This window comes from Pezoporus occidentalis, unplaced genomic scaffold (assembly GCF_034315485.1).
Source record: "Pezoporus occidentalis ecotype Australia unplaced genomic scaffold, CSIRO_AGI_Poc_V1 ctg16, whole genome shotgun sequence".
Classification (NCBI taxonomy): domain Eukaryota; kingdom Metazoa; phylum Chordata; class Aves; order Psittaciformes; family Psittacidae; genus Pezoporus; species Pezoporus occidentalis.
In genome coordinates, this window is record NW_026913425.1 from 4,903,604 (window position 1) to 4,916,556 (window position 12,953).

The 12,953-nt window shown below is 38.7% G+C and overlaps 1 protein-coding gene across 4 annotated transcripts in view; it reads left to right on the top strand.

The window, feature by feature from the left end:
• Positions 1 to 12,953, top strand: part of CERT1 (ceramide transporter 1) — a 72,491-nt gene that overhangs the window by 12,534 nt on the left and 47,004 nt on the right. For all 4 annotated transcript variants that reach the window (XM_062612387.1, XM_062612389.1, XM_062612388.1 and 1 more), the window contains exon 3: positions 5,175 to 5,291. In XM_062612387.1, coding sequence (XP_062468371.1) covers positions 5,175 to 5,291 — 117 coding nt within the window. The remainder of the gene's footprint in view (positions 1 to 5,174; positions 5,292 to 12,953) is intronic.

The window sequence follows — 12,953 nt, forward strand, 5'->3', positions numbered from 1 at the left end:
AAACGCACTTTAATGGTTGTAATAAGCAGACTTGAGTTTCGTGTACTGTGAACCACCATGGCTTGCCTCTAAGAAAAGCCTTTTAAAGTAGTGAGAAAGCAAGCAAAAGTTTCTTCATTCAGGGGTTGTTTTTTTGTGGTTTTTTTTCCCCTTGTTTTTTTTTCCTTTATAGAGTACTCTTGAAGGTTATGAAGTATATAAAAACACTTAATATTCCCGGTGTGATTGCCTCAAACACTTGAACCAGTATTTTTCAAGCAGATACTGCTCTGAGGCTTGTTTCGTGAGTACCTCAGACTTGAGAAGGGTTTTGTTGCAGTGCAGTCAGGTATGACTCATGAGACCTGAACTAGCTACAGACTTCCTCAGTAACTGTAGCCAAGTAAATGTTTCTTCATGTAAACTGTTCTTGCTTCTTTAGAGTGTAAGAGCTAGTATCAGTTTGGTTTACGCAGTAAAAGATTCAGGACTCTTGAATACTTGCAATTGCCTTTATTACAGCTGCATTCCCTGCAGGGGACTTGAAAGAAAGAAAAGGGTGTTTGGGGTTGCTGGAGACCTATTTCTTGCAGCGTTTTCTTGCATGGAATTATGATTTAGCTGTTTGGGTTTTTTTTTTAAAATGCTGGCTCTAGAAGGAGCTTTTTATGCACACACAGGCTGCCTCTGCTGCAGGTTCTTGAAGTATGCTCAGCTTGCCTTTAAAAATGCTGTAAAGGTTTTCAGATGGTTCTATTCACAGTGTCACGGGCCAGTCTGGGATTTGTTCTCCAATGCCTTCTTGATCTATGTATGCAAGTTGCTTGAGGCTGCTTCAAGTTGGGGGTGTTAGGAAAAAGCAGCTGAAGTTCTCCAGTGTGTTTTAGATCATGAAGGTAGATAGTGAACTCCTACTTGCTTTGTGCTTACCTGCATGACTAAAACATTCCTCTTTCTTGTCTTACCTTTCTTGTGAGAGGGCAGTAGAACGTATCCTGCCCTCAGTAGAAGTCCTTAGCTTATTATAGACGCAAATCCCTATTTATCCTCCAGTGTCTTAGGCTGCTGGCTAAGAACTGTACTGTTTCATAATCACTTCTGAGCACAAGGAGGAAAGCAAACACTAGGCTAGAAAAGGTGAACCTAAGAAAAAGGAGAGCTGAATGAAATACATCTAGAGGTGCAGGGGGAAAGTAAAAGGAAGAAGAACTGAAAAACTTCCAGCTAGTGTCAGGAGAAACTCAAACTGGTCTGAGGAGGATGTTAGAAGCACAAAGGACAGACCTGAGAAGTGGTGAATGACACTTTGTGGTCTTTGCTAGATGAAGCTACAGCAAACAGTAAAAGCATTTATAGCAAGAGGAGAAACAAAGAAATTTGTCCATAGCTCAGTGGGGAGGAGAATGTGATAGGTGATACCAAAAAGTTACATATTGAAGCTTGCCAAGTTATGAGTGAAGATGAACTACAAACTCATTCCTGGTTGAGAAGGGGTATATCAACAACAACTCGATTTGTCCTGTGTTAAGGCAAGAATGGGTCACATGTCATTTAGGTGTTCTATTTACTCTTGGTAAAATGCATATTAAAGAACTTGCCTTTCATGTTCAGTTAATGAGGGTTCTTATGGTAAAGCCTGTCTTTAAAAACAACCCCAACAAACAAAACCAACAACAACAACAAAAAAAAAACACACAGAGGAAAAAGGAGGGGAATGGATCTAATTTCAGCTGTCAAAAATAAGGAAAATAGGTGTTTAATAAGTAGTATAGGATACTAAATAGGTAGCGTGCATATGTCGAGCAATTCAGGTATCACCTGCTTAACTTCCTTTTGGAGCAGTATTTAGGCTTGTTAGTGGATATTTCTTACCTTTAAGCAACTAGTCTAACAGGACCACCTGATTACCTAACTGTTTTTGTAACATGGAACTGCACAGTAAACTGACTATAACCCTAGATGTGAGTTTTAGGTGGCCTCATCTCTTAACTACAGGTAATGCAGAAGTACACATGTAGTGAATGCCCCATTGTTTAAGGTTTTAGCTAGACCTCAAGGAAAACATTTTCCTCCCAGTGTTAGCAATAAGGTGTAGATTTTCAAGCAATTAAGAGTTGCTGTGCAAAGAACAGGAGTACATAAATCTGCCGTTGAAAACGTCAGTGAGGTGATGGTCTTAAATCACATTGGAAGATGTTCAGATTAGAGATAGGGAAGGAGGGAAGCGAGAATGGTTGTGCTATATATGGAAGTGTGGAATGAGTGGTACTTCAGGCTTTCAAGATGAATTTTGGCAAGTCTTTCTTGTAGCGTGTAACTGTTCCTAGAAGGTTTCAGAGAGTGAGATTGAGCAGAACATGGGAGGAAAAACTTTGATAGCTTTTTCTTGTACACTTGTTTTTTGGGTGATTTTTTGGGAGTATCTTCCATTGTTGCAGATGCAGGTACCCCACCACATGGCTAAAGGGGGCCTGGCACATGGGTGGTTGGGAACAGGCATGTAAGCCTGACTCATTGATAACAGCAGGTTTGCTACCCTAAAGCAGATAAGCATCTTTCTCATATATAGTAATAATAATGTAGCAAGTGCAGTTTGAAGAAGAGGGGCCTGGACTAGAATACTTCATGTCCTATATTGGGTTAACATGGCAAGGTTTTGGCGGCGGGGGGGGGTGGAGGGGTGGGGCCTACAGGGGCGGCTTCTGTGAGAAGCTGCCCCCATATCTAGTAGAACCAGTTCTGTCCTGCTCCAAGATGGACCTGCTGGTGGGCAAAACTAACTTGATCAGCAAAGACAGTAGTGCCTCTGCAATTTAAGAAAGGGTAAAACCTGCTGTGCACCAGCAGCTGGAGAGAGGAGTGAGAATATGTGAGAGCAACAATTCTGCAGACACTGAGGCCAGTGCAAAAAGCGGGGAGGAGGTGCTCCAGGTGCCAGAGCAGAGATTCCCCGCGCAGAGATTCCTCACCCATGGTGAGGCAGGCTATGCCCCTGCAGCCCATGGAGGTCCATGGTGCAGCAGATCTCCACCTGCAGCCCATAGAGGACACCACACTGGAGCAGGGGGATGCCCAAAGGAGGCTGTGACCTGTGGGAAGCCTGTGCTGGAGCAGGCTCCTGGCAGGACTTGTGGCCCTGTGGAGAGAGGAGCCCACACTGGAGCAGGTTTGCTGCAGGACTGGTGACCATGCAGGGGACCCACGCTGGAGCAGTCAGAAGAACTGCAGCCTGTGGGAAGGACTCATGTTGGAGAAGTTCATGGAGGACTGTCTCCCATGGGAGACACACTGGAACAGGGGAAGACCATGAGGAGGAAGGAGTGGCAGAGGTGGACTAACCCCCATTCTTGGCCCCTCTGCTGCTGGGGAGGAGGAGTTAAGAGAAAATCAGGAGTAAAGCTGAGTCAGAGAAGAAGGGAGGTATGGGGAAAGGTACCTTTAAATTTGGTCTTATTATTCTACTCTGATTTGATTGGTAATAATTTTCCTAAGTCAAGTCAGGTTTGTCCATGATGATAATTGGTGATTATTGTCCCTGGTTGTCCCTGCCTCATCTTAACACATGAGCCTTTCAACATACTCTCTTTCCCCTTTCCAGTTGAGGAGGATAGTGGTAGGGCAGCTATGGTAAGTGCATGGTGTCCAGCCAGGGTTGACCCACCACATGTCCCTTCCTACATCCCTGTATTCTGTTGTTCAGTGGAGGCAAAACAGTGTATAGAACCATTTTGAAAGTTGTTTGATTAGAATCAACTTGAGATGGTCAGGTATCAAGTAATCAGTTGCTGCTGCTGTTTGCTTGTCACTTTCGTCAGTTGCTGGTTTGTGTGGATTTTTTTTTCTTTTCCTCTGTGGGAAGTTTAGATTTCTTTAAATTAAATTTAGGTTCAGATGCCTGACCAAATATGTGAAGCTTTAAAAAAGTGAAACTTTATGTACTTTTGTTAAACTCTTCCTAGCTGGTTTTTCATTTGGTAGTTTGGCTTCTGTTGTGCTTTCCTTCCTCTTTTGTATATTTAAACAAGAAAGATTGTGTATTATGTATAAGTAGCATAACTTCCAGATCCTTTGAAGATAATTCTCACTGGCACTGGACTGTGCATGACAACAAATGAGACTTGCTTCTAGGTTGTCTCTAGGAGTATTTAATGAGTGATCCACAGTGCCTTAGTTGTCTGCAAAGATGAATGTATTTGCAGTGCAGTTCTTATATTGTGAAGGATATTACTAACATGTAATCATCTTTAGCATCTGGAATCAATGTTTGTGGTCCTTCAGATTGTGTTATTTGCCTTAACCTCAGAACCTGTTAGCTTCCTAAAGTTTTTTGCATGTTTAACCTTTTCTTTATATTACAATTCAAAAAGGTTTTCTGCTTTTATGTGTGTTATGTTTCCTTAAGAATAGTTTTCAAGGGCGGGGGGTAGGGTGGGGAATGTTATGCTCAATTGGATGTTTTCTGAGAAGTAGCTTTGAATGGACAGTATCAGGGCACAGGGCAGATTAGATCGTTGTTTTGTTTTCCTCCACTTTCCTTCCAGATTCCTTGTAATGCTAATAAAAGCTTTTTAGTATTTATGACATGTGAACTGGAAGTTGGATGCATTTGAGTGGTGACATTAGAAATGATTGAGTGTTGCTCCCAGTTGTTTCAGGTGGTGAAAATAGTTGAGGCAAGAGGATGCCATAGCTTCCTTTAGTTCCTGCTCTTAGTTGTCATTTTGCTGTAGTCTACTTTTATGGTTCAATCCTGATGCTATTTGTTATGATGTGTGTATTCCAGCTAAAAATCAATACTGATACAATAACCTTAGTATTTTTTTCCTGCTTTGAAATAAAAAATGTATATGAAAGTTGTATTTTGTTGCCTGTGTCCAGTAGTTATTTTGCTAAAGGATTTGTTTTAGCGTGTGCAGTTTTTCTCAATGTTTGTGTGGCACCTTTTTGTGACAATTTTATTTAATACGAATGTATTAAACAGCCTCTTTTATTTCAGAAGACTAACATTTTTTATTATAAGAGTGTATGTTCATTATTTTGAGACAGCTACATAAAATGGAGCTTAGAATAAAGGTTGAATTCAAGACTGTAAACCATTTTTTTTTTATTTTGGTGTGAAAGTGTCAAAATATTCTGTGAGGTTTTGCTGATCATGTTGCTAATTTTAGCTACTCTTACACTCTTTTCTGTCACAGCCCCATGACTTTGATGAGTGCAGATTTGATATTAGTGTAAACGATAGTGTTTGGTACCTCCGAGCTCAGGACCCAGACCACAGACAGCAGTGGATAGATGCAATAGAACAACACAAGGTACGTTTGTTTTTAATAATTTCCTTTCTCCCTCCTTATATCTAATGGTGCTTGTGGACAGTTTTAAGCTAAGTACAGTCATTAAAATACTCAAGGTATTTATGACGTCTAAAAGCTGTGAGATTGAAGCTGTGTGTTAAATATGTTTCAAAGGAATTGATTTACTTGTTCTTTGTAGATAAGAGTTCAGAGAACAGGGAGCTAACAACTGTGAGCCTTTTCTTGAACTCTCTAGCTTGAAAAAGAAAAAGCCTGCATTATGTTGAGTGACTACTTAATGGTTTTGTCTGTTATTTCTCACTGATTATTGAATTGTTTCTTATCTGTCCTCAATGTTAAACTTGTTAGTCTTGGAGTCAGTTGTCCTAGGTTATTGTTCTGGTTTTAGGCTCCTCTCTTTCATCATTTGGCTGTTTTTACTGTATCTGCCTTTTGTCTCCTTGTCTTTTAAGGCCCTACTATTCATCAGCATTTTGGTTCAGCTTTACTGATCTATTCCTTATGTCTTCCAGTGAAGTCAGTTGTTTTCATTTTACCTAAAGAGGTTAATGCTCAGCTATTTTGAAAGTATGTAGCATATGAAACATCCTTTGTTTTTCAGGTACAAGGTAGGCACTGTGCCAAAGTGTTGAGTTTAACTACAATACCTAGTACAGTGCAATTTTTGAATCTGAATTACACAGGTGTTACTGGAATACAAATTAAAATAGATAGCTAGGTAGGTATTTTTACCTCCAGCTTCTTGAAGTGTTGCTTACGTAAGTACTATGTATAATTAGGAAGTTTTACCTTTTACTGGACAATCCTTACAATAAGTAGTATGTGCTCTTACATTTGAAGTCCTGCCATTTCATAATGGTTCTCTTAAAAAAAAAAAATCAAAAAATTAATCTCAGTTACAATATTAGTCCATTTATAGCTTGCTGTTTTGCCTTCACTGCTATAGAGGTAACATTAAGACATATCAAATTTAAGTTGCAAAACCAGAATTCTTGTCTGTAGACAAGTGAAAAAATACAAAGCTAACCACAGAGTATTCTTTAGCCAAAAATACTGCACTTCGTTACTATTGCAATACCTCAGAGAAATGTCTCGAGGACATACTTAACAAGCTGCTGGATTACACATCCATAGAGCTGTCATTTCAAGAACTGTTTTGCAGGCATGGGAGCCTTCAGTTAAGAGGTTGTGGGACCATGAAACTTGATAACCCTGGGCTAAAATTCACACTGAGTTTAGTGAATGATTCAGCTGGTGAGATGCAGAACTTAACCAGAAGTCTGGCTAAACTGAAATGCAGGCTGCGTCATTGCATGCTTTCATGCAGTAATGAATGAGGAAAACCCCCAAATCCTGCCTTAAAATCTGCTATGCACAACCTGAAAGGGAAGCGTTTTTCATGTTATTCTTTTCCCTCTTCTAAGGCTGCCCTTAACTGTAGCTGAGTTCTGAGCTGACAGTTTTACATAATCGCCTATTTAAAATATGGAATCTCCTGCTCAGATATTTAATGAGTGTTGAGGAGTGCTGTTTTGAGCATTCCAAAAGTAACTTCCCTTTGTGAAGAATACTTATTAATTACATAGATTTTCCACTTAAAAAGAGGCGAGCTGATTCTTTTAATATTGGTTTCAGTTTGGACAGCTTAAACTTCCATGCTTTGCAAGAATTCAGTAGTTCTTTAAAAAAGAAATAAATTGTACAAGGTATGTCTTTGCATTTGAAGGAGTAGAATGAGAGGTTTCTTAGATAATTCCACTACTCAGTTTTTTCAGTATTTACTTAGTATCAAGACAGGGATAATGGGTACTTTTTCATTATTTTATTGAAGTTGTCTACAAGTAGGAAGTGGAAATAAAATTCTTTCTGTATATGCTGAACTGACAGGAAATAGTTCAGTTTGTATCTTGCTGTCCTAATGTAATAGCACTGAACTTGACTTTTCCTGTTCTGATGGCTTTTTCAGTATGTGTACCTTGCAGTTTCATGGCTATTTAACACTTTTCAGTTTGTTGTACACACATTTTTGCTCTATAGTGTTTAGAGTATTTGAGACAAATAGCATTTGGTTTCATTCTTAAATGGAGAGGGAGATGTGGCACTTCTGAATAAACCATCAAACCGTTTAATATATTAAAGCAATACATTATTTAAAAGCATTCTCTTTGTAGTATGCAACACCATGATCAAGATAAGTCAAGGAAAATGCCAAAAGGTAATGCAATCTTGTAACAATAACTTTGGCTCAAGTTAGAAGTATGTAATTAAAGCTCAGAAAATTGTGAGTTACTTGCATTTTTTTCCAGGGCAATATTCTGTTGTCTTCATAATACAGTAGCAACTTCATAGAATAAATCTTGTAGGTGTGGAGGTGCATCTGTTCCTACTAATTGTTTCTACTAAAACACATAGTAATCTTATCAGCAGAAGCCTTGGAAAAGTGCTGTATGCACGTAAATAAATGATATAATTAAACATAAACCAGAAGTGTCCAAATCCAGTTTTCAGTCTGGTTATTGTTAATGTTTCTTTAAGAATATGTCTCCAAATGTCTTGTTTCTATATTTTTCCAAATTGAGTGGATAGTGCTATATCCTATAATTTATATACAACTTTGAAAGAAAAATGTGCTGGGAAAATGTACTGCTTCTTAATAACATTGATAGGATGTGAAAAATAAGAGTGGAAATTAATCTCATTTTTCATTTGAATTTGTATGAAGAATGCTTTGATGATCTTTAGTTCTAGTAACTTTTCACCCATCCTTTAATTTTCTTCAGCTCTTACGGAGTTATTATATCTAAGCATTTGATTGAGAGAGGAGATGGGCTTTTATAAGGCAAAAAAAAAACATTTCACTGAAAAGTTAAGGTTTTTCTGGTGGCTTTGAAATTTTCTGAAGGAACTTTCCAGGTCAGTTTACCAAAACTCAAGCAAAAGTTCCTTGTCAGTCTGTTGTCACCAAATAGAAATTGTTTTTTTTTTTGAGAACTAGGCTCTTGAACAGACATAATAATTTGAATAAAATTGAGAGAGGAAATTGTTCCCTTTACTAAGCAGTCATTTTGATAGAGTGTACTACTATATGAAGTACTTTCTTTTTGTTTGTTTATTAAGCTCTTTGTAGCTTACTGAGTGAGTGGGTAGCTCTGGTAGGCTGCTTAAGCTGTTTGCTAACAAAAGTATGTTTGTGAGACTTACTGTAGCATGTCACAAGGTTGTTTAGAGTATGAAAGATGGACTGAAGCTTTATGATTGTCTCATTGTGTTCCAAACAGAGAAAACACTGATTCAGAATTATTTTTATATTAAATTTGAGTATATGCAGACTTAGAAGAACTTTCTGCTTAGCAACACTAATGGGTAGCTGAGAAATGTAAAATGTCTAATGTTTGAGCATAAAAACTATTAAGTTTGCTGCTCTTTTTTTATCATTGAATTGTCTTTATTATTATTGAATAATTAGATTAAATACTTACTAGTGTTTAAGTATTAAGTAAGTATTCAGGACTTAAGTATAAGTCCTGAATACTTACTAGATTAAATGTTTCGAGTACGCCTTCTAAAAGGCTTATTAATCTCCCTGAAATGGAGAAGGGAAAAGTCTAAAGTGGTAAGACCCTCAGTGAGGCAAATGAGGAAATAGCTCGTGTAACCAGGAGTCCTTCCTTCTACTTAACTGTTGCAGGAAATGTACTGAGCAGATATTTATCTGTAAAATGCCTGGCTGTAAGGGTGTGTATCGTTAGGAAGCTTCTCTGTTCTCCTACCCTAAGAGACAAGATATATGATGACTGATGACCTTTCCTTAGATGGATCTAATGGCCATTTATATTGCTGAAGAACTCAGGACTAGACAAGGGTTTCCACATTTTGCTGGTTTAAAAACATTGATGGTACATGAGCACCAGTGCTTTTGTTGATGCTTTTGAAAAGCTGCTCTCTTACTTAATAATACATTGAAACAGTGACTCCAGGTCTGTATTGTGATTTGAAAGTGGAGTATGGAATTTCTAACCTAACATTAGAGAAACCAGATTAAATATTGATAGTTCTGTACTATGAGGAAAATGTCTGATTTACGTATGGAGAATATGTTTTCATTCTTTATCCTCTACCCTGGTAGAGCGGATAGTTAATTTACAAACTTGCATTACTTCCCAGAGGCATAGATGAGGGGAATTAATTGCTGTTTGCTGTGGGAACCACCTGATAATTAAGCTTATTTTGAGCAAATTAACTTGAACTCCTGAGATTCAGGTAATGATTTTTTTTTTGTTGTTATTTTTAACTAACACCTGAGTTGAACAATTGATGAGAATTTGTTTAGAAATGAAAGTTTCATGAGAAACTCTGCATTGGCTTGTTAAGGTTTGTCCTGTTTTGTTCCACCTAGTTCTGTTTTTTCACACAGATTCTGCATGTGCTTATTATTGACTGTGACTCTTTAGCAAAATAAGTTAACATTGGTTTAAGTCTTGAATTTTGAAAATCTTGTGTTTATCAAACCGAAATGTTGTTTATTGCTGAACTTCTTATAAAAGCTCTCTTCGTGTCAAACTGGAAAAGGTCATTCTGCAGAGGGATATCTAGGTGCCACCAATTTTGGCATGTAGGGAGTAGGTAGGTTCCCTGAGTACCTGCAGTCCTGAGGTACAAAGTGTTACTATCTAGAGCAGTAAGCATGAATTTTGAAGTCTGTGAAAGGCATAAATTGGCTACCTTGAAGGTTTGATTACTTTAGTGTTTTTACTGTTGATTAAACACTGCAAGATGAGGACTCAGCTAGTTAGAATAGCGATAAACGGGAAAGAGTAGAAACTATAAAGTGTTTTTCCTACCATTCCCCTCCCCACCCTGGTAGCCTTTGGGAAGGGATGTGGCAGCCTCAGAGAGTCAAAGGTATTTTAGCTTTTAAGTAATTTGTGAAATTCTTAATATACTGCAACTTGTTCTTTTTAAATTTTCAGTTGTCACACTCAGTAAGACACTTCACATCCCTGTTTTTTGCATTGCTTAAGTACAGATCTGATTAAGATGGTGAAAAACCAAAAAGCTGGATTTGGCAGTCTAGTGAAGTCAAATTTAGGCATAAGTATTAAAGCAGTTGGTTCACATCCTTTATTAAACACTAATACATTTCCAGACAAGTGAACTAGAATGTCGTGGTTTAAACCCAGTCAGGTAACTTGTTCACTCACTCCCAGTGAGTGGTGCCGAGCTGACAACAATCGAGGTCTGTCCCGTCCCCCCCCTCTCCCACCGGGGCTCTCCCCTTCCCTGCTCCCGGAGGAACAGGGAGGAGGATCGAAAGAGTGCAACTCCTACGGGTTGAGACAAGAACAGTCCAGCAACCAATGTACAACACAAATCACCACCGCTACTATCAACTACAACAATGATAAGGGAAAATAACAAGGGAAGAGAATACGATACCACCGGCCAAGAAAACGAGTCCCACCCGGAAGCCCGTGTCCTTCCGGGTAACTCCCAGTTACCCCCCACCCCGGCCATGACCTGCTGTGGTATGGAATACCTCCCTGGCTAGGCCGGGTCAGGCGCCCCATCTCTGCTTCCTCACAGCTTCCCCTCCTCCCTGGCAGAGCATGAGCCTCACAAAGTCCTTGGTCACGGTAAACATCACTTAGCAACAACCGAAAACATCGGCTTCACCAACACTGTTCCCAGGCTGGAAGTCAAAACACAGTGCTGCACCAGCTACCACAAAGGAAAAACATGACTGCTACTGCTGAACCCAGGACATAGAATTAGGGCGTTTTGAGACAATTATTTTCTGATTGTGGATCCTAGTTTATGGATTAATTTAGAAAACTGCAGGGCAAACTTTAAACAGCATAATTTTGCTTGGAGTTAATAAAGACACTTCAGAATATTGTTTTAGGGGGAAAAAAAAACACAATAAAACATGCCAGCAAAAAAAACCACCCCAAAACAAAACCCAACAATCCAAAACCAACCAACACAAGAAAACCTAATTAAAAAAAAACAATTACAAACTGCCAGCTTGAAATTTTCACAAAATGCTTCTTAAAAGAGTTAAAGCATGGTATTTAGAGTCATTAATTTTACCCTTTCTCTTGTCAGTGTGCTGTTCTGGCCTTCTGTCTATGTGTTATTTCTCTTACAAACTCAAGTGTAAGAGGTTAGGCAGGAGTAACTTTTTCTGACTCAGAGAAAACCTTGAATTCCCCTTCCAACTCGATAAGCATACAGAGTGCCTCAGTTCCCTCTGTTTTGTTCTGTAATTGAAGTGCTTCACTGAGCCCCAAGTGCACCTACCTATTCTTTCAACCTAATAACTGCCTTAAGAGCTTTTGCATTAACAACAATACTTAAGCTTTTGTTTGAATACTGGACGTAAATATTGATCTGTGAGATTATTTTTACTTAGCTGTGCTAAAAGAACATTGAAAAATGCTAATGGAGGTAATTTTCCTGTACTATTTTATTAACAGTGGATAACAGAGCAAAATAACTTGATCAGAAACCAGTATCAGAGTTCTATTATGAAAAATACAGCTCAGGTGATCACAGCAAAGGAGGACTACAAAAGGGTTGCTGAGGTCTGAAAAGGGAAAGGAATGTGGCTCCCTAATCTGTGAATATGTTGGCATTTCATCCAAATACCAGTTCTTCTGTCCCTACTTGCCCTCCATACCCATTCACAAGTAAGACTAACTTAGGTGGAAGCAATAATGCAGATGAAGGAAAGCACAGGAGGTAGGAGAGTAGGTAAATATTGTTTAAATTTTATTTTTCAGATTCAGAGTGAAATTGTAGGAGGGTGATGATAAGGCCTCATTTTTTCTCTGTTGATATTGTGGCCAAAGTGCTGGAACAGGTTTCTTAAGTAGTCTTGGTGTCAGCTATTGTTCCCAATCATATTCAGTTGGGTTGCCTTGTACCGTTGCCTGATGCCCTCCAGCACGTTAAGAAAGTCTAAATTTTTGTTTGATGCTGACCCGTTGGATTGTATAGAATACCAAATTAGTTTCTGTGATATCATGTGTTACTCCAGAAGCTAATGCCCCACTCTCACTATGTACTTGCAAGGCGCTGACTTGCAGCAGCAGTGGGACTTGCCTGAGAGGATGCTGGAGAACAGCATTCAGATGTCTGTTAAGCTGTAAAAAGTTGTTACTTGTTTAACAAACTTAAATTTGTAGTCCAGCGCTGGAAGAAACATGTTTAAAGGTGTTGCAAAACCACTGCATATTACTTTGTAACTAGAAATCCATGACCCTTGGCTCAGACTTTTTGTTGCTGTTTGGTCACTATTTGATGTTGGCATATAATATATAAATTAAGTTCTTGTGTATTCACATTTGACATCTCCCCTCAAAGCTGACTTTGAAGTGTTTGTAGAAATACTCCCTGATTATTAAACAAGAAAATAAGTCCAAGCATAGTCTTAACTCTGCTTTAATAAACTTGCTTATTTTGGATTTTGACCTGAATCTCAGACTAAAGTGGGAAATAGACAGGAGAAGGATGCAGCTGTCTCAAGTCCAAGCACTGTGTCTAGCTTTTCAAGTTCATCAGTAAATACTGTATTTTTCTTTTTGCTCTTCAGTGACATCTGACTACTGTAGGTATCAAAGCAGACGTAAACTGAAGGGCCATCCTTAAGGAAGAGTCACA